This window comes from Xiphophorus maculatus, chromosome 2, assembly GCF_002775205.1.
Source record: "Xiphophorus maculatus strain JP 163 A chromosome 2, X_maculatus-5.0-male, whole genome shotgun sequence".
NCBI lineage: Eukaryota > Metazoa > Chordata > Actinopteri > Cyprinodontiformes > Poeciliidae > Xiphophorus > Xiphophorus maculatus.
In genome coordinates, this window is record NC_036444.1 from 6,055,788 (window position 1) to 6,076,878 (window position 21,091).

The 21,091-nt window shown below is 38.2% G+C and overlaps 1 protein-coding gene across 1 annotated transcript in view; it reads left to right on the forward strand.

The window, feature by feature from the left end:
- tspan18 (tetraspanin 18) overlaps positions 1–21,091 on the forward strand; it is a 62,171-nt gene that overhangs the window by 36,707 nt on the left and 4,373 nt on the right. Inside the window, exons 3-7 of the mRNA XM_005795827.3 lie at positions 13,565–13,660; positions 16,222–16,416; positions 16,667–16,741; positions 20,575–20,673; positions 20,881–21,057. Coding sequence (XP_005795884.1) covers positions 13,565–13,660; positions 16,222–16,416; positions 16,667–16,741; positions 20,575–20,673; positions 20,881–21,057 — 642 coding nt within the window. The remainder of the gene's footprint in view (positions 1–13,564; positions 13,661–16,221; positions 16,417–16,666; positions 16,742–20,574; positions 20,674–20,880; positions 21,058–21,091) is intronic.

The window sequence follows — 21,091 nt, forward strand, 5'->3', positions numbered from 1 at the left end:
TGATGATTTCATGCAGAAAGTAAAAGGAAGCACTCAGGAGGAAGGTCGCTCCTTCAGGGATTTAAATGAGTATTTGTTTGTCATTTCTATAGGAATACACTGTTAACGCTACAAAAACACAGAATCTTACCAAGTAATTTTGGTCGAGTTTCCTCTGCAATATCCTGGCACCTGAAATAAGATGAAAGTAACTTACAAGTAACTTCAACAAGAAACGGTGGTTTGTTTTAAGTCAATAATTAAAAAAAAATACGAGATCCACTCGCAGATTATTTATTTAACTTATAATACAGGATAAATGTCTTTTTCAGTTTAACCAGTACTTTTTGTCAATATTAAGGAATTGTTGACTTAAAACAAGCTCTTATTTCTTGTTAAAAAGTTAGTTGTGGGCGTACTGAGATATTTGCACCAGACTTTATAATTCATTTTATTTGTTCTTTCTTTTGTTTAGTTTATTTTGGATATTTAAAATGTCTTAGTTCCAGTGTTAAAAGTTAGTTAGAATTTAAAGTTTATTGGTGTTTGAGAATGTGTTCTTGCATTATTATGCCCTTACCATTATATCACTTGAAAATGGTCTCAAAACAATATCATCATTTATCACGATAACTTCTGGGACAATTTATCGTCCAGTAAAATTTGTAATCATGACAGACCTAATTACGTCCCCGTCTTTGAAGCTGCCAAGCTTGTTGTCGTAGGTAGACACCAGACATCTGCGTAACCACAAAGGCATCTGAAACTTCTCCTGTCATTTCCATATTCTATGAGGCTTAATCAGCGGCAGCAGAACCGCCCCGTGCAACAATATGGACCTATAATCACACGGGGCAGAGAAATGTCTGATACAGTGCTGAGAGACGCGTTAATGCTCCAGGCTTCAGACCAGTGGGTCGAACATAAGGAATAAAACTGTGAACATAAAATGCACAAACCAACAAACTTGAATTATTCATCAAATGCTGTTATACAGGAAATAATAATTACCCCAACCAGTTGCTCTGTTATCACACTGTCTCAGCATTATAGTAATAAGCACTGACAGTACAAGCTGTCAGTGCTTATTAACCCACCCAGAGACATTAACCCACTTTGTTTTCTTCTGCAAACATTAGCAGCAGAGACTGGTTTTTATACGGTTATCTCTTTCATCTCCCACTAAACCACATTCAGAACCGTTACCCTCCAGGCTTTGTTTTGATCGCTTTAAACTCCAACTCGTATCAGAAACTGGGTTACGTCGTTGCTCTATTCCCCTCTCCCTTATCTTGTTGAACCTTCACTAACTTTCATTCTCAAGGTTTTGGATATGTGTGCGCGGCACGCAGCCATCTGTGAGTGATGAAACAGGTTTCAGTCTCTCTACACAAGGGAGCAAGCTGTATCCAAACTAACATATGGCCTTGTACCAAAGTGTGACTGATTGTTCATTAGACAAATGGCGGGCCAAACTGTGCTCCCCCCCACTGTTGTAAAGTGCTCCCCTGTGCTCCCTTTTGTTTTCTAACAGGAACTAGCGTTAGGAGGAGATGCCAAACACAGTCCTGCAGACAAAGGCCACTTTAACAGCATGACTGGGTGGCCTTAGAGATTACTTTTTATAGAGAGCAACATGGAAGTTGAGAAAGCAAGCATTTGAAGGTGAGCAAATGTTGCCAGGGAAGTGATAGCTACAGTTTTTAGAGGACTTGGTTGCATGATACAGCAACTCAGGTTGAGAAAAAGGAGAAAATTTCAAATATTGAAGCGTTGAGGAGGAAGAGGAGCAACTCACTCACAATCATTTGGCAACATCTTGAGTCCAGCAAAGATGTTGGAAGTTGGGTTAGCTTGCACTTCTAAAATCTTATCGTATCTTATGATACACTTTTCTGTATTTCTTAGTATGGGTGTTACTCAGGTGGTTTCTGTAATATGGGTAATTAATATAATACAAGTTCCACCTGCAATCATCCACACTCTGCCAGTGATCTTATAATGGTAGACTGGGAAAAACTGAAGTGGCAGCACTTTTCCTCAGCCATTCACTAGATAATGAGAGCCTGCATTGTGTTGTTGCAGAGCTCAGCTATCAGAAGCCTTCCCTGCTTGTGAGAAAGTCGGTCTGCTGTGAGGATATGCTCACCAGCCACTTTTATTGCTGGTATCGTGTTAAACCCCCTGTTGCTTTCAGAACTGCCTCTGTTTTTCAGAGGCAGTTCTGAACAACATGTCAGAAACATTCCTCCAGAGGTTTTGTTTCATATCGACATGATGGCAACACAGTTGCTGCTGTTGGCTCATGGTGAAGCTATTATCATGTTCGAAAGCCAGTGTTGGATGATTTGAGCTTCGTGACATGGTGGATTGTTCTGCTGGTAGAAGATGTGCTCAAAGATGGTCTGTTCAGAAATGACTCTGACGTCACCGGATCATTTTATTCTCACAAATGTTGCTTATTGGATATTTTCTCTTTTCTTGCACCAATCTTTGCAAACCTGAGAGTTTTTTTTTTTATTTTTTGTTTTTTTGCGGAAGTCCCTTTAGATTAGAGTTGGGTAATTACTAATTGCATTTACTCAAATGCATTTACTTGCGTATTTTTTTTTTAAAAAAAAGCGTACTCTAAGGAGAATTTATTATGTTTTACTTTTATTTGATTAATTTTATCATGATGTATCTTTACTCTTACTTGAGTAAAATTTCTGTATTTTCTACCCACTGAATGAAAAACAAACCAAAAAAAATAAATCAACAAATACAGACACACACGTCCAGTTTTTGTCAACTTTTCATGTCTTTTTAGTTAAAGAAACTTATTTGGAAACATTTTCTTTTACATGATTTTGTTATTTTTATGAATTATTGTCATCTTCATTTTTAAAATACCAAAAATTCCACTTAACTTTACATTTTGGTCCATTTCATAATGTAATATTGAAATATTAAATTATTGATAATTTCATTAGTCAGTCAGTACTTCAGTAGACTTTTTACCAAATACATTTTTACTTTTACTTCAGTAATAATATTTTTACAAAGTGCTACTCTGACGTGAGTTCAATTTGTCGGTAAGATTAGCAGTTTCTGAAAGAGGACATATGCAAAATAGTTACAGTCCATTATCAGTTTAGCGAGTAACAAAAAGTCACAATTAACATCATACATAAGTGGAAATATTACAAAGTTCCTTGCAAGTATTTCTGAAGTAGCACCACAAAAAAATGTAAAAATAATCACAAGATCCTGTGAACAGATGTTCAATACTAATTATAAGAAGCGCTTATCGAATCCAGAGACAGCTATTTATTAATATTTGAACTGGTTGTTAATGGGTTCATCAATACATTCTGGCACAATCGACATTTGATAGCATTGGTGATCTTGACGTGCTTGATATGGAGGGGAAAAATGCATAATACCAGGAACTCGAAGAATAAGCTACTGAAAGTAGTATTTGGCAAAAAAGAAAGAGCAGATCTGCAGAGAAATAATTCCCATGTTGTGTAATTATGAATCACTTCATTTTGAATTGAGTTATAACCCAGTTTTCTGGAAATCCCCCAGGATCATGTGTCATCCTCCCCCTCTATTAAAAAAGGAAAAAAAAACTGTAAAAGCGTTCAGAAGTGTCAGAGTGGAAGTGTTTATGTGGAGCATTACATGCCCTCACTGCTGCAGGACCAGCGGACGACTCGGAGCTGCAGCTCCAGGCGATCAATGCATCAATGACCAGCTGTTATCGATCCCAGCTTGTGTCTTCACTCACCCAGATAGAGGCGGTGAAGCAATTAAATAAAAGTCTTTGGTAAGACAAAGTGAGGATCACAAACACATGTTCAGTGCAGACGAAAAAATCAGTTTGTTTACCTCACAAATCAACCACTTATGTTAAATATCAAGAAGAAATCAATGTCTTTTACGTTGGCCCTATCTTTCTAATCCAAGGATCTGGGAAATCGATTCGCTGAGTCTTAGCAACAGCTTGGCCTGCACTAACAGCTGGATCCGCGCCCAGTTGGGATGTCAGGAATGTGGCCGGCGGTAATGTTGACTTCCGTGGCCCTTCTGTTTCTGCCTGTGCATTTGTTCGTTCTGAATGTGCTTTCTGGTTAATCAGCCGGTAATTCAGGAGAGCATCAGCTGCCTGGTCAGAGGACTTCAGCCCTCAGGGTTTCTATAACATCATTCCCATGTGAATGGATGGGGTGTGTGCCGCTCAGCTCTTACAGGAGCAACAGTATTAAATAATAAATGATCTGGTGGATTGGAGCTAATTCATTATAGCCAATTAGTTACACTACTCTTATATTATGCATACTGTAAAAAGACTCATTAGGCAAAGGTTCACTGAGAATGAACTATTGATATGTGTCCCTTAGCTGTTAATCAGCATAAGAAATATTCATATAGCCTGGCAGATTCCTGAACTCTCAGACCCAAGGGTGGTTCTTTTGTGGTATTTGCTTGTCAATTATGCTAAATAACAAAGACAGAAAAGCAAAGCCTACCCGTGTGATCCACAGAGGAGGATGGAGATTCTCAGATTCAGGTGGTGTGTCTGAAATCCAGAGGAGGAGAAGGTGAAGCAACAGTATTTGCTTTTTCTACTCTCTTGGCAAACATTTTGACTAGATCTAACAGTTTAACCCGCACTATTAGCGCGACGCTCATAGAAGAGTGCGGCAGATGTCACGGTCGACCAACTGGGTGACCCATCAGCTCTTCAGTTTGCGAAACCACAAAAAAAAAAGTTCATAAACCGGCGACCCGCTCAGGCGGGATCCAAACAACCCTCTTAGAACTACGGGAGGGATCAAACCCCAGTTATTCATTTTTAGCTCACAGAAAACTCTCACAGCTGCTTTACCTTCAGTGAACTTCAAAGCACTTCGGTGCGACGGCCCCGCCCAGGGCTCATTCCCTCCTAATTGGAGGTTCATTAAGGGACATGCTGGTCCTTAGGGAAGCTCGTTGCTAGAGGATTTCGGGTGTTTACTTGTGGATGATTTAGGAAGTCACGGAGAAATGGGAAAATGGGTTTTTAATTGAGATAAAGGGTGATGCGGCATGCGTGCGGTCCCTCAGTGTCGTCTGAGGGTATTAGCGCAGGGAGCATTAGCGTGCCCCGCCACATCGAGGCGCCTGGGACCCCAGGGCGGACCCCAGGGTTCAATTACAGGTGATCATTTAGAGGGTCAATGGAATTAGAGCAGGTCAAGTTTTCCTCTTACATTTTCAAGAGGGTTTCATTGTTAATGATTATCTGTTATGCAGACCTGCGCCCAAGATGAAGTAGACTGGCTGAACATGTGGTTGGTGGAGGTGCAGACAGGATGTCCTTGTCAATGTAATCCATTTATCCAGGGGGGAGCCTGCTGGAGCAGAGGCATATGGATTCAGCTTATTAATTGTACCAAATGAGACATTTGTGACCATTTTTAAGGTTTTGACCTGCAAATGGCTGATTAAGCCAGGTGTGATTTCTCTTTAAAACCTATTACGGCTTTCAGAATATTTTTTTTCCAGCTCTTTTCTGTGAGCAGACATTAAATTATTTATGTCAGGCGCTCAGGTGACCGCACACTATGTGAGAGAGGGAGCAGTCACTGTAAAACAGAGAATTGGTCTTTAAACAAAGACAAAATTATTTGTAATTTTAAAGTCGATTAACCATCTTATGTTAGCAATTAGCACAATTATTGCAGCTTGCATTAAACCTTGGTTTTTATGTTTGGTCGCCATGGATCTCAAAGGTGCCGCATTTATTATACTCAGAAGAAATCTTGGTTTTATTTGCACCTAAATAAAAACAAATTGCAGCTCTGGAGGCTCCATTTATTGTATTTGATTAAAATTTGGATCTTGGATCTGCAAATGAGCTCAAACCCAATTGAACAGAAATCATTTGGATCTTCTAAATCTACTCTGCAACATCTAAGCTTATTATTGTTAGCAATAATTAACAGTAATTAAACTAATGCAGTATTTCTGTACGTTGCGTTTGAGCAACATACTAAATATACTCTGAAAAATTTACTGTAGTGACATACAAATCATTAAAAATGCATGTAAACTATTATTTAATGCAGGCATCCCTACATTTTTAAGCAAGGCAGCCATATTGGATGTTGTGGACGGTATTAGTGAGAAGCCTTTGACGATTATAGATTTTTCTCAATTTCAATCTTGAAAATGTTATCTCTGAGTAAAGACGTAAGTCATTGCTACATTGCAATCAGTACCAATATTTTCCATTTTCTAATTCCTCTTGTGTTTGTGTTTTTGAAATGTCAGACAGTATTGTTGTGTTTGAAAAATTCAGTATTTACCCAGGTGATACTTCATGTAAAAAGTTTATGAAACATTACCCTAATGAATATAAACCCTTACTTAGACACAGACATTTCGAAAAGAGTGCCAATTTTTCCCAAATCCTGCATATTTCATGACAGATAAAGACTAGAAACAAAAAAATAAATAAATAAACCAGAAAATTTTTCCATGTACACTTAATTTCAACATGAGTTAATAACAAAGAATTGTGTTTTTTGTTTATGTTTAAACCAACTAGTGCCTGGTCTAAAAGTCTAAAAAATGTCAAAAACAATGAACCAAAATTAATTTAGGTTATTTTTTTCAGTTGTAATATTGCAGTAATATTTAAAATGTGTATTTGAGTGGAATAATGTATTAAAAATGGGTAAATATGATTAGATATTTAATATTTCTTGCTGTGGGTGGCATATTTAAAAAAGACATACTTTATATCTAATCTAATCAGATTTTCTAGTAATCTCAGCAAGATACTTCCTGGGTACCACCAGAGGCAACACTCAGATTGTTTGCATAAAATATAAATGAATAATGCTACTCAATTGAAAAAACACTGGATTTGTAATCTAGAGGTCTTAAGTTCTAGACCAGTGTTTTCCAATGTCTGCTTAAAAACATCTTTGTTTTGACTTGTAACAAAACTCCAGTTTTAAACATAAAAAATGTTTAACGTTTAAACCAAATTTGCTGTAAAAGTAGCCTAGAGATCTATTCACCACCAGACAATCTTTTCACGTTTTCTTGTTGAAACGTTACTTTTACGTTCGCTTGTCTCGTTTCCAGTGTAATAAGATATTTGCACCAGAAACTAGACCACAGATTTTGAGATTTTGTGTTTTTGCAGTGTACGCTTAACTGCATCCATAAAGGGATTGTCAAGATAAACAACCAACCACCTTTTATGTGTTTTTCCTGTCGTCATAGATTTTTTTTTATCTTTGTCTTTTTCAGCCATAGTTGTTGATCTTGTGGGTGCAAAGAAAATGGAGCTCTTGGTATCTAAGATCGGCTTGGAAAAACGCTCAAGGCATCGCTTCAAAACGCTCCCACTGGGAGGAATGTAGGTCGGATGGGTTTGTCCTCATTACAGAGCACTGGCTTCTGCTGGTATCATAAAGTTGATTTGGGTTTCGGATCTCATTAATCCGCCATCAAACACCACCATTCTGAGGTCCGCAGCCGGGGATCTCCAGGAGTAAACAAAGGGATTCTTCGAGCCGCGCGGCATTTAATGATGTCAGTAACGTAAGAAGCAGTTGATGTAAATTGAGTTGGGTTGTGCAGGATACCTCAGGGCATAGACTGTTGTTACATTGTCACATCAATGACATGCAGTGTTTCTCTCTAAGAAAATATTTCTCTAATCTCATCAGCACAGCATTTCTTTCTGCATCTGTGTTGGTTAATTATAATATCTGCGTTTTGTCATACCAACATAAATTCATGCATTTTTGCAAAGCAGCACAAACTTTGGCTGCGTTCACTCTGCAGCCTGAAGTGACTACATTTTTTTTTTACCTTTATTTGACCTATATCTGATCTTTTCATTACAGTCTGAACAACACAGATCAAACTTTTATTCACTTGGATATCCGACACGTATCTGATCTTTACAAATGTGACCTGAGTCTGAACGGCTTGAATGGTTCATCTGACCTGAACATCATTGATGCTAAACAAACGTCACTGTTCTGCGTCCTGATAAACGCAAGCGAGGAGAAAAACAGCAACCATGGTGGACAGAAATGAGGAATAAGTTGTTAGTGTGCTGGCTCCGCTTGGAGATAACATCTTTAAAATCGTAAAATATGCTCTACTGTTAGTATCCATGTTTACTTGCGCAAACACTGAGCGCTGCTTCTTCTTTTTTACGATGCGTTCACACCAAACGCTTTTGCATGTCAGACGCGTCTGGTTTACATTCAAAGTCTGTGTTGAGGGCCCATCGCGCCGCGTATCGCATGTCTAGCGCAGTGCGATTTGGAGCACTTTCAGTGTTTGACGTTTTAAGTGCGTCCAACGTGTCCGACAAATAGGCCGGCAGCAGAAAACAATGGCAGAGCGATTTTGATGCATCTGACGCGCCTCCGCATAGACTCTGAATGTAAACCGGATGTGTGAAGTGCTAAGGGTGGAGCAAAAGGTCAAGCGTCTGCATTCAAAGTGCTTCCAAATGGAAGCATCGGACGCATTTTTGATGGGCATAATGCGTTTGGTGTGAACGCACCATGATGGCGGTTGGCTAAACACTGAGCACCTTCTCTGTGTGACATTATTGCGCCCCCTACTGTGCATGTGGGATACTTTCAGTTTCTTTGCAGTGCACACTGGAGATCACATACAAGCCACATATTTGGAAGTATGAATGACGATGCCAAAAAGATCCGATTTGAAAAAAAATCCAAATTGCATCTCTTCAGGCTGCAGTGTGAACATAGCCTCTGTGTTGTTGCCCTTTTCCAGATAACAGAATCTGCAGACTTGGGTGTCTGATCTGTGAGGCTGAACTGTGATCGATGAGGGCCAGCAGTCTTATGGGAGTCATGGGAAAGGCCAGTTTGTTTACTCTGCACTTTCGCTGTGGCAGTTTGATTTATACGGTGCTGGTTTCCACCTTTTTCTGGGAGCCTCGCTAGGCAAATACAGTAAAAGCGAACTTAAGCAATGAATTTTAATGCACAGAAGAGAACTGGCCCCACATCTGACAGCTGGGCCGACCCTGAGATGGGAGAGCAGAGAGAAAGGGTGAGGCTGGAAAAGAGATCAGACATTTTTGTTTGTGGTTATAAAAACTGAGAGGTTTTCCAGCAGCCCGTCTCCTCATCCCCTGCTGTGGAAAATACTGTTTGCTCTCTTAAGGCCCAGGGATTGACAGAACGGACCGTTTCACTTGCTTTTCTGCGAGACAGTAATTTATGCAGATCTCAATTAAAACCTACTGTGACCTCATTAGGCCTTTCAGTTGGATCTAGGAAAGGATGGAGTTAATTAAAACCCCTCTCAGGCAATGAGGTGGTTGGTAGCTCAGAGTACCACTCCGAGGGTAATCAATACGAAAGCATATTATTATGATTTACAGAAAGTATTTAACCGTCACTCTAAGTCAGTTTCCTAAATCATGGAAAAAACATAATACACCCTCTGGCTGCTGAGGAAAGTAATAGTTCTCATTATATTTTAAATCATCCCCAAACCCGACAGAGACACGCAGTATCTTTAGATTGGTTCAATTTGATTGTCACAGCAACTTACACAAGCTGGCAGTGAGACAAAGAAAAAGCTTTCTCTGTGGCTCAAAACACATCAATACTCTGCAGCAAGTTAAAAACAAACCAACACAAGCATGCAATATTAAAAGACAAAAAGATAAGGCTTTTGTTCTGCTTAATTATTCATGCAGTTTCGATTCTCCGTGAGTGCTGGACTTGAGGCAAATGTTTGGCAAATGTTTTTGGTTTGTATCACCTCAAAGGTGAATTTCTGTGTGTAAAGTGAGATCATATTTGACAGGAATCAGACCAGCATTGATCATAACCCAGGTGTCGGTTCTGCAGAGAGATTTAGCCAGAGCAGTGGAAAGCCTGCCCAACAAAAGGGAATGAAAGAAGACGTGTTTTGTTTTCTTTCTTCTGCTGAGAGGCTTCCAATGGGTGGTTATTAAATCTATTACAACTCCTTTGAGAAGCTGCTTTTTGATCTGGTTGTCACCAAGTTTAAACCCCAACAAAACAACAGATTAATAAAGCAGGGAGTCGTTTAGATTCTGACAAATTATTAATTGTGTTCCCTTAAAGTCACAGCAATTACAGCTGCCCCACAGATCGCTTCTCATCCAGTCCTAGCAGAATACATAGAGAGAAATCCTTGGAGGAGAAGAAAATACGTTTGTTTAATTGCTAAAATTTAGCATCAATAAAATGTACTGGAGTTACTCAGAAACACAAATCTAATTCAACCTCAGATGGAAAGTGGTTTAAAATGAAACTAATTGTTATTTTCACACACTATATTTAACTCCAACATCAGCGCAGGAACTGGAAGCTAACACTCCCCCTAGTGGTGGCTGCATTCAAGCATTGTTTGATTATTTTCACACCATGCACAAAGAAAAACAAGTAATATAGATTTCTGCTTTTATTTTTAATCATGTCAGTTTTGTTCCTCCAAACTTTGGCGAGGTAACGCAAAATGAATTTATAGCCCATGACTCCTATGGGACTCCGTACAAATTAACTCAACACATGGAATCACAAAGACGTTTTTTCACATTTAGGGATGCTGACCAAATGAAATAAACTTTTATAAACAACTTGCAGAGACCGTTTTCTGTGGGCTCATTTGAATGCCGTTTTGTGCCAAACAAATTCGCGGATGCTGCTTTCTTTAGGCTTAATTGCAGATGGACGAACAGCGCAGATCAAAAGGCAGCATCTGGGACGCTGGTGTGAGGCGTGACGGGAGCATTAGAGCACACACGGTGTGAAACCCACTCAGATGTGAAGATGTAATTAACACTGACTGACACATGCAGGGTTTGAAGCAAATTGTTCTGTCATTCGGACAACAACCACTTCAATTAAGATTTGTTTATTTCAGCAAGACGAACTCATTTAGCTCATGTTGGAAACAGCAAGATTAAGCTGTAAAAGAAGCTTACAGATTTATGACTAACAATACTAGATGTGTTCTGGTAGTATAGTAAAAAACTGAATTAGTGAGATAAATAAACTTAATTAGTTGATTTCTATTTATAAAGATCATTTTTACCCATCTAGTTGTCACTCATATTTTTAAAGAAACTAAATAGAAACAGTATTTTTGACTAAAGCATAGAACATTGCTGAAATGTACTGATAACTTATCAATATATTGCAACAGGATGTAATATAAACCTTTTCCCTGATAACCAAAGTTATCAGGGAATAACAGGGAATATCAGGGATAACCGGTTCTGTTGTAGCATCAGTTATATTACAAAATTATCCACTTTACTGAAACAAATGTCTTAAATTTATGCAAGCAAGATGATGATGAACATTATTTCATGTTAATCAAAACTAAAATTTCCCATTTCCCCAGCAACAACTTACTTCATGTATTTATTTATGTTGTAAAGCGGCTTGTCGGTTTCAAGAACATCCACATCAACGTGGGACTGATTCCAGAAATTATTTCAAAAACATCTGAACACAGGATGGACCGAAATGCTGTTTTTACTCCCCCAAACCTGTAAGTGGCGCTGTTGCTAAAGTAGTTAAACCAGAATACAAACCAATTTCTGCTCCAACACAGAAATTTCCTCAACCTCGTCTATGATAGTTCTTACTTTCAACAACTTTACTTGCTTGGTAAATATCTTACTGCACAGTTACCAATGTGTAGTAAGATATTTCTAGTGCAAATATCTTACTACGCATGAAATAAGACAAAACTAACTTACTAGTAATGTTTCAGCAAAATATAGGATCTTGTTTTAAGTCAGTAATTCCTTAATATTGATTTTAAAAAGTTCTAGTTCCTTTGGCAAATTATTTAACTTATAACAAGACATTTTTTCCATGTTGTAAGTGAATTTATCTGCCGAAAGAACAGGAACTTTTTCATCAATATCAAGGAATTATTGACTTATAACAAGCTCACATATCTTGCTGATAAGTTACTTTTAAATTAATTTTGTATTTTTTCAAGTGTACTGGATATTTGCACTAGAAACTAGACCAAACTTACTTGGTAAGATTTTGTATTTTTGCAGTGAATGTCAATTGAATTTTTCAATCATAACATTATTCTCCATTCTAAGAAATTTCAAGTAGTTCCTCTGCTGTAGGAAGTTAGTGGCTGACTTTATGTGTGGGGTCAGGGATAGAGACACCGCCATGTCGTCCCTTAATGCACAAGAGGGGCTCTTCATTATCTAGGAGTGCTTTGAGGAAGGACCTTCATCAAGTAAAGTGTGTTTATGTCAGGTAGAGGGTGAGCTGACGGGTGCACAGGAGCTTCTGCCTTTCATTACATTAACAAAAAGATGCTCTGAAGTAAAGACCATCCCCTTTGGGTTAATGCACAAGGAGACTCGGTCAGGAATTACGTCCTTAAAACGCACAGCAATTGACTAGGATAACACCATATGTCAAGTGCTGATAGGGAAGCCGGTCATCTGACTCTGAAAATGAATTTTAAAGCTTAATTCACTTTTATATTCTTGGAAAAGATAAGAATCATGACATCGCCAAATAGTTTAATTCCTTTAGAAAACGTTTGGTGATTAAATCTGGCAAAGAAAGACCTGAATTTAAAGCAACCCGGCTGACGCACTGTAAAACATTTGAAGGTGGTTTAACTTGAAAATGAAAGTTCACCAGCTGCCTTGAAAATGCAATTTAAGTCAACAAGAAAATTGTTTTGGTTTTAACTCGGAAATTAAAGTTCATCAAGTCGATTTAACAACAAGAGACAAGTTGTCTAAACATTGTTTTTTAACTTCATTAATCTTAAATTGTGAGTTTTATCTTAATTCTGCAATTTAAACCAAATAATTATTTCACAATATGCAATAAAAAAACTGCCCTCACTGAGTTAAAGAGCCACATTTCTCTATTATTTTACTCACAATATCAAGTTAAAATAACAACTTATTTTACTTTAGAATAATTTAAATTCTTGTTTCAAACTGCAGGAACCAAATTTCTGATCTGATAATGAATTTTATTAAACATCCCAATGAATTCAGCTCAGAAACATTTAGTGTGAACAGGACATTATCCTCAAGCTTTGCTAACTGAGAATTGCATTGAAATGAACATTTGCCTTAATAAAACACAAGAGTCAGATCAATGTAACGCACTTCCATCTCAGGAGACAAAACCATGCCGCTAAGCATTCTGGGAAATAGTTCCCACTCCTGTCTTTCTCCTCTTTCAGTTTTTTAAGTGCTAACCTAAAAACTCTAGTTTATTCAACTCTTGAAGGTTTGACTAAATTAATAAAAAGTTAACACAACTTACTGCTGTAAGTTTATCTTTCACAAACTCACATTTAGGTTCAAAATCTAAAACTGGATAAATTTATTTGACTTAAAGAGTAAAAGATAGTAGACACAACTAAATGCTGCTCAAATGTTTTACCATTGTGTTCGGTGTTTTGTTGAACTCATGAAAATGCGAACAGGTCCAACCGGAGCGTCATCAGCCTAATAACCGTCCAATATGGAGGATTTATGAGTCGCGTTTTCTGCTTTTCCCTGCAGGGTCAGGGAGAGGCTTCAGCTCGGGGGACGACCATGGAGGGCGACTGCCTCAGCTGCATCAAGTACCTCATGTTTGTCTTCAATTTTCTCATCTTTGTAAGTACTTTTCATCTCTTTCTCAAAGTGGCTACCTTTGAAGTTAATGATTTAAGATGGGCCTCTGACTAATGGAGCCGCATTTGCATTTCATTAGACAAAGCAATCTTGATTCCATCAAATTCTCTTTTGATTAAATTTTAGTGTGCTGACGCACATCTGAGGCTCACTGTGCCATATGGAGCTGGTGACTGACACCTGAGTTTATCAGACTTGATAAGACAATCAGGGGTAATCCCGTTAGCCGCGTGGGGGTGGGGGGGTCAGAGTGGGGAAGGTTTGTGTCTTTTCCTGCTTTATTAGGCGCATCCAAACCATTTAGAGACTCCACTCACATGTGATTGTTCTGGGCTGATGATGCAGCCAGTAGAGCAGAGAAGGGGAATGTTTTCTGTTTCTTTTTTTTTTATTTTGCTTTATTTTTATTTTTTTACCTCCAAAGCTTTGAAAATGACTCCCAGTTTTCATTAATTCCCCAGTATATTTGAGCTAAGCAAGGTTATTTCAGTTAACTAAATCCAACAGAATTACAAAAACTGAAATCGAGGAAACATATTTTGTTAACTTAAATAAATAATGGGAAGAAACTATAACTACCTGGAACTATATGATGCGTTTATCTGATGTGAAGTCAATCAATCAGTCAATCAAGTTTATTTGTGTAGCACGTTTCATCGACCAGGCAGTTCAAAGTGCTTTACATCATAAAAAGTAATGGAAGAACAATTGAAATGTTACATTTTGTCTGGTGACATTATTACACAATGTGAAATTTTATTATATTTTTTTTCTCAATCAAGCAGTTTAAATTATGATGCTCCATAATCCTCCTGTCGCAAATTGACGACAGCAGAAGTTGTTATAAAACGCCAGAGTCAGTTGGTCGTTCAACAATAATTAAATTTATTTTTCTTAATGGTTTTCTTCTGATGAGCATTACCCAATCACATAATCTCAAAACAATACTTTTATCTTTTTAATTCTGCACCAAAACTTTACCAAAATATGATCTACTGCGATAGCCAATAAAAACTAAACTGAAACTAAACGTTTAGTTAATGATGGCTAATAAAAACGAATTTAACTCAACTGAATTAGACAAACAAGAAATTAAATGAAACTAAACTGTAATGGAAAAACTGTTCTAACAGCCAGGTTTCATAAAACGCTGCAGGAAGAAGAGGATTGCAGGAGAAATGCTGGAGGCTCTGATCTTTCCCCACCTCAGAATCTACTTTTCTTAATCACATGAGGGGTTAGCCTGTGGTGGAGGTGGATGGGGTTTTGGAGAGACGGAGGATGGTGGAGGATGGGAGCTTTAGCAGGTTGGGGGGGGTTTGAAGCAGGGCTGATATCTCTACACTCCCCCCTCTAAGCCATAGTGACTGGAGAAACTAAACCTTTGCTCTTTCACCCTGAACTCTTCTTTAGCCCTGGAAGACATTTATATTACTGAGCTGTAAGTCAGTGACTCAGTTCAAGCTGCTGGGTTTCCTTACATAGAAAGTTTATAACTACTCTGAATGACTAACTGTACTGCTGAGAACTGGTGCAATATAAATAAAATGAACTGGGTTTTTACCGCTCTACAATGGCTGCTGGAAAAGAAAAGTATTTTGTCGTTGAGTTTCTATTCAGAAACAACTCACTACATTCTTGCTGGTTGTTCAGGAGGCTCCACCTCTGCTTTTCAAAGATGTATGGTCGTATAAATGTTCTCCTGTTTGCATTTTTACATGAAAGTGTAAACGTTGAGTTAGGATTCAAAGTGACAAGACGGCCTGAAGCAGCTCGTTCTGGCAGACGATAGGCAGAACTGGGCAGACTGAAATCTTATCAAAGAAGAATTTGTGCAAAAAATGTAATGAACCAGTTTTATTTTGGGCCAAATCAAAAATCTGAATGTTGTTGAAGGGCCGGTTGTGCCAGAATGTATCGATAAAACCCATTAATTTGCTAAAATATCAGTAAATAGCTGTTTCATCATTCAATAAGTGTTTCTTAAAATAAAATAATATTGAACATCTTTTCACACTGATCAGTCCAGCCAGGATTTTTATTGTTTTTGTGTTTTTTTCTTTTATTATCATTATTATTTGTGTTTTTTGCCATCAAAAACACAAATAAAATTGTGGTGCTAATTTTGAAATATTTGTAAGGAATTTTTACGATATTTACGCTAATATGTGATGTTAAATATGACCTTTTATTACTCACCATATCTATCACAGACTGTAATTTGACATAAAGTAAGGCATAAGCAGTAGATACTTCAACCCAAAGTTTTTGACCAATTTTGAGAAAAAATGTCAATAAAATCAGCAAAACTTTTGTGGATTTGTGAAAAACTTCTTGATGTAATTTTTTAAAGGGCCACAAAAACTACGGTGTACCCAATTTGGCCCCCGCACCCTGAGTTTGACACCTATGCCATAGTCCTATCCTAATTTGTTCAGTGAAGCATAATAGATCACCTTTGACCTCACTAACCAGCCCATGGCTAATATTTTGTTTGCATTTTAGTTTTTTAATGAAGTGACCTCTTTTCTCGTCTCCTGCAGCTGGGCGGCTCGTTCCTCCTGGGCGTGGGCGTGTGGGTTCTGGTGGACCCAACTGGGTTCAGGGAAATTGTAGCGGCTAACCCTTTGCTGTTCACCGGCGTCTACATCATCCTGGGGATGGGAGGCATGCTGTTCCTGCTGGGCTTCCTGGGCTGCTGCGGAGCCATTCGGGAGAACAAGTGTCTGCTTCTCTTCGTGAGTTCACGCAAACATGTGCAACTCTGGTCTTTTTTTTGGGGGGTGGTTCCAATTTTTGGAGTTTGAAACAACCAAAAGCGAAACCATCTGTGCGCTTTCGTACATCGTGATGCTTTAACGATGACTTCAGAGGGCACAGACGGCGTGTAATTTGTTTTTTTACAAGAACCTGGAGTGCAGTTTTCCTGACTCACCTAGCTTGTAATTTTCACACTATCTGGTTTTGTGTTGTTTAACTTTATTGCAGTTCTTCATGCTCATCCTGCTCATCTTCCTGGCAGAGCTGGCCGCTGCCATCCTCGCCTTCATATTCCGGGAACACGTAAGTCGCTTTAGGGAACTTATTATCTTCAATCACGAGTCCAAACGAGCTTGAAGTCGAAGCTCTTCTCACTTCTTTTTGACTTTGAACCATTTCTGCATTCAGGAAATACATCAGTGATTACTCAGGGAGAGAGATCGCAGTTTCAATCCCTGGACTCCTTTTTCTTCTCTAAACCAGGGATATTTTGTTACCTTTGATGCTGAGTCCATCGGCTCTGTGGGACAAAGCAGAGTAGCGATTTGTCGAATAACTCACTTTCCTCCATTAAATGTTTTTTGTTCCCAGCTGATGTTGCACCAGCTTGCATCATTTTTACTTCTTCATTAGACTCCTCACATCTTTCTTAGGGAGGATTTTCACAGCTGCGGCTTCCTCACTGATATTAGGCCTCGTTCAAACAAATGTTGTCAAAAGAAGAAGCATTCATCGTCCTACACTGAAAAAAGAAATTAGTTGAATCAACTTAAATTAATTGCTTCAATTGGTAACAAGTAATTCAATTAAGTTGATTCTATTAGATTTTTTTCAGTGTACAGGATCTCTGAAAATAACATGTTAAAACATACATTTAAAATAATTTTAATTCTAGCTGTATTTTAGTTCTTTAGTTTGGAAGAACGTAAAAATTTGAGTTGACTTTCTGTAGAATTAAGTCAAAGAGATTTTAATTATTTATTAGGAAAAAATTAATAATTTGAGTAAGAGTGACTTAAATTTGTCATATTAAACACACTTAATGAATTAAGTTATAAAAACATAATAAATTAAGTTGGTCAGACAGGATATGAAACTCATTGACCTCAATTGTTTCAAGCAAAAGTAAAAGTAAAAAGTTCCTTTAAGTTGAAGAAGTTGTCATCACTAAACCAAATGAATTAAGTGAGATTAATGTAAATAAGACCATAAACTGAAATATACTTTGAATTCAGTCATTTCATTTCCTGGGAAATGTAACCTTTAATTTCACTCTGTGACAAAAAGAAAATCCTGTGTTAGGAAATAACAGTTTTTAACTAAATTACCAGTTAGGGCCGCGCCGCCAACAGGAGAGCATTTAATCTTCTGCTGTACCAACTGACAGAGACAAATCTATGATTATACATCTACATTTCTTTAATTATCCTGGTGTGTTGTTCTTTCAGCTCAACCTACAGGTTTTAAATGAATGAAGGACTGCTACTGTATACTGCAATAGATTTTTACTTTAAAATCTGGTATATAAAAGAGTTAATTCTGACGTCCTGTCCAACAAGATTCAGGAGCTTTTAGAAGAAAACCAGACAGACCTGCAGATCCTCCACTTTAGTTAACAGGATCTGCATTTCTATTAACAATATAATGGAATTACAAAAATAAATTTGTTAAATGGAACCATTCCGATTTAAGAAAAACTTACTTGATTAAAGTTTTTGCGCTAAGTTGATTTGGGTTTTCAACTTTACCAAAATCAGTGTGTTTCACAAAACAGTTTTTGATCACACAAGTCGAGATCATCGACCGGATGTTAAAATATCGGCAAAAAAGATGACAGGTAAAACATTTGAGCCACATTTAGTTGTCTACTATCTTCTACTCACTAAGTCAAATAAATTGATCCAGTTTTAGATTTTGAACCTAAATGTGAGTTTGTGAAAGATAAACTTACAGCAGTAAGTTGTGTTAACTTTTTATTCATTTAGTCAAACCTTCAAGAGTTGAATAAACTAGAGATTTTAGGTTAGCACTTAAAAAACTGGAAGAAGAAAAATACAGGAGTGGGAACTATTTCCCAGAATGCTTAGCGGCATGGTTTTGTCTCCTGAGATGGAAGTGCGTTACATTGATCTGACTCTTGTGTTTTATTAAGGCAAATGTTCATTTTAATGCAATTCTCAGTTAGCAAAGCTTGAGGATAATGTCCTGTTCACACTAAATGTTTCTGAGCTGAATTCATTGGGATGTTTAATAAAATTCATTATCAGATCAGAAATTTGGTTCCTGCAGTTTGAAACAAGAATTTAAATTATTCTAAAGTAAAATAAGTATTTATTTTAACTTGATATTGTGAGTAAAATAATAGAGAAATGTGGCTCTTTAACTGGGTGAGGACAGTTTTTTTTTCTTGCATATTGTGAAATAATTATTTGGATTGCAAAATAGTTTTTCTTACATTAGCAAAATAACAACAAATTTTTACGCACAGCTGTAATGAAAATGCAGCTGCTGCTGGAAACGAGGAGTTTCTCACATATTCCTGCTGTTTTTAATTCCAGCCTCACCTGGTTATTTTTTGGTTCAAAGAGCCTTAATCCTCTTCCTTTCTGAAACTTTTCAATCATAAAGTTGTGAAGCTCCTACCAACAATTCACAGATCCCAGAGTGGAGACAGAAATTTCCTGCACAGCTGTGAAACTTTTAGAAACGATGCTGGCAGTTTGGGGGGAACGGGAGGTTTGGTGCGGCATTAATGTCAGCTCTACACTTAAATCTGTGATGGATGTCTCCCTGTCAACATCTAAAAAAAACAAAACACAACAGTAATGGTGTGATCAATAAAATTCTTCAAATTTGAATTATAAATCTTTAGTTTTCTTGATGAAATTACTTCTGAGTCTTTTTTTGGTTTGAAATCCTGCTGCTGGCTGGTCACACAAATCAAGCATCATAACTACCCCACTCCGGCGGAGTAGTCAGCTTTTGCTGAACGTAATCAGCTGTGACATGGCATGTCAGGGCTGTAACAGAGGTGGGCTGATTTCTACCCCCGGCAGAACAACACTCAGAGACAGAAAAAGAAAAGAGTGCTTCATCTTGTGTTGACGTGTTGGTGAAAGGCACAAAGTTCCTGTTTGGTTTGCTTTAATCAAAATGTGGATCATTTTCCCAGAAGGTCAGGTTTGTTTTTGGAGGTCTGAATCGAACTCTGATGCCGACCAAAAAAATTAACTCTGGTTCCCCTACAAATCTAAGGCTACGTTCACACTGCAGCCTGAAGCGACAGATATTCTGATTTTTTTGTTTTGTCAAGTCAGTTTTTTTTTTTTTTGCCGTGGTCGTTCACATTTCCAAATATACCTCTATAGGACTTGTATGCGATCTCCACTACAAACGACCTGAAAGTGTCCCGCATGCGCAGTAGGGGGCGCAATAACGTCACACAGAGAGCGCGCTCTGTGTTTTGCCAACCGCCATAAAGAAAAAGAAGTGCTCAGGGTTTGCAAAAGTAAACATGGATGCTAATGGTGGAGCATAGCTTATGATTTTAAAGGTTTTATCCAACCAGAGCCAACACTTTAACAACTTAATCCTCATAACATTCATCATTGTTGTTGTTTTTCTTCCCGCTTGGGCGTATCAGGACACAGAATAGTGACGTTGGTCGAGTATCGATTGTCCACTTCCTTCCTTTGTAGCGTTCTCTGGTTCTCCAAGCGGCCAGGTTGGATGAACGCGTTCAGACTCAGGTCACATTTGAAAAGATCAGATACTTATGATGAAGGAAGTTGATCTCAGTATCTTCTTCAGAGATTTTTGTGTTGTTTCCGTCAGTGGTTCTTGTTACAGCGCCCCCACAGGCCAGGAGGGGAACAGGTTTTTTAAAGGGTTTAGTTTGTTTGATTCAGTGCTGTGTGAAAGCAAACCTCACCAGCTGAAAATTTAACAAATGTTCCAGTTTTGGTCCCCAGTTGGTAGTTTTCCCAGATAATCAAAGTGAAAACACTCAAAGTCACAGTAGCATGTAATAAACTCAGAATGGAGTTTATTGAGCTCATTTGGACTCATCATGCGTTCTTGCTTCAGGCTTCATCTTTAGTGGCGTTGATTAACCTCTGCTCTTACTGCTTATTTAGCTGACCAGAGAGTACTTCACCAAGGAGCTGAAGAGTCATTATCAGGGCTACAACAACAGCGATGTCTTCACCTCCACATGGAACGCCATCATGATCACAGTGAGTAACACTCATCAGCGTTTCTCCCACCTGACACTCTGCTGACAGTCCATGGAAACACAGACTCAGAGCTAGCCGGCTATTTTAAAGACGAACCCTTTATATTTAGGTCAATATTTCTGCTCGGTCGGCGCCCACACACAGCCGACCGCAGGTCACTGCACAAATAGGCGCTCGGCAAATGCAACTTCTTCTTCTCCCTTTCAGTTTGACTGCTGTGGAGTGAACAGCCCAGAGGATTTTAAGGACAGCCTGTTCAGGCTCAACAACCAGAATCACATGGTGCCAGAAGCCTGCTGCCAGCGCATTCTTCAGAGCGAAGAGAGGGTCTACTCCGGCCAGGAGCAGTGCCTATCAGGCAATATGATGTTCCGCAACAACAAGGTAACTTTTGGCACCACTTTTCCCCTCTCAACCT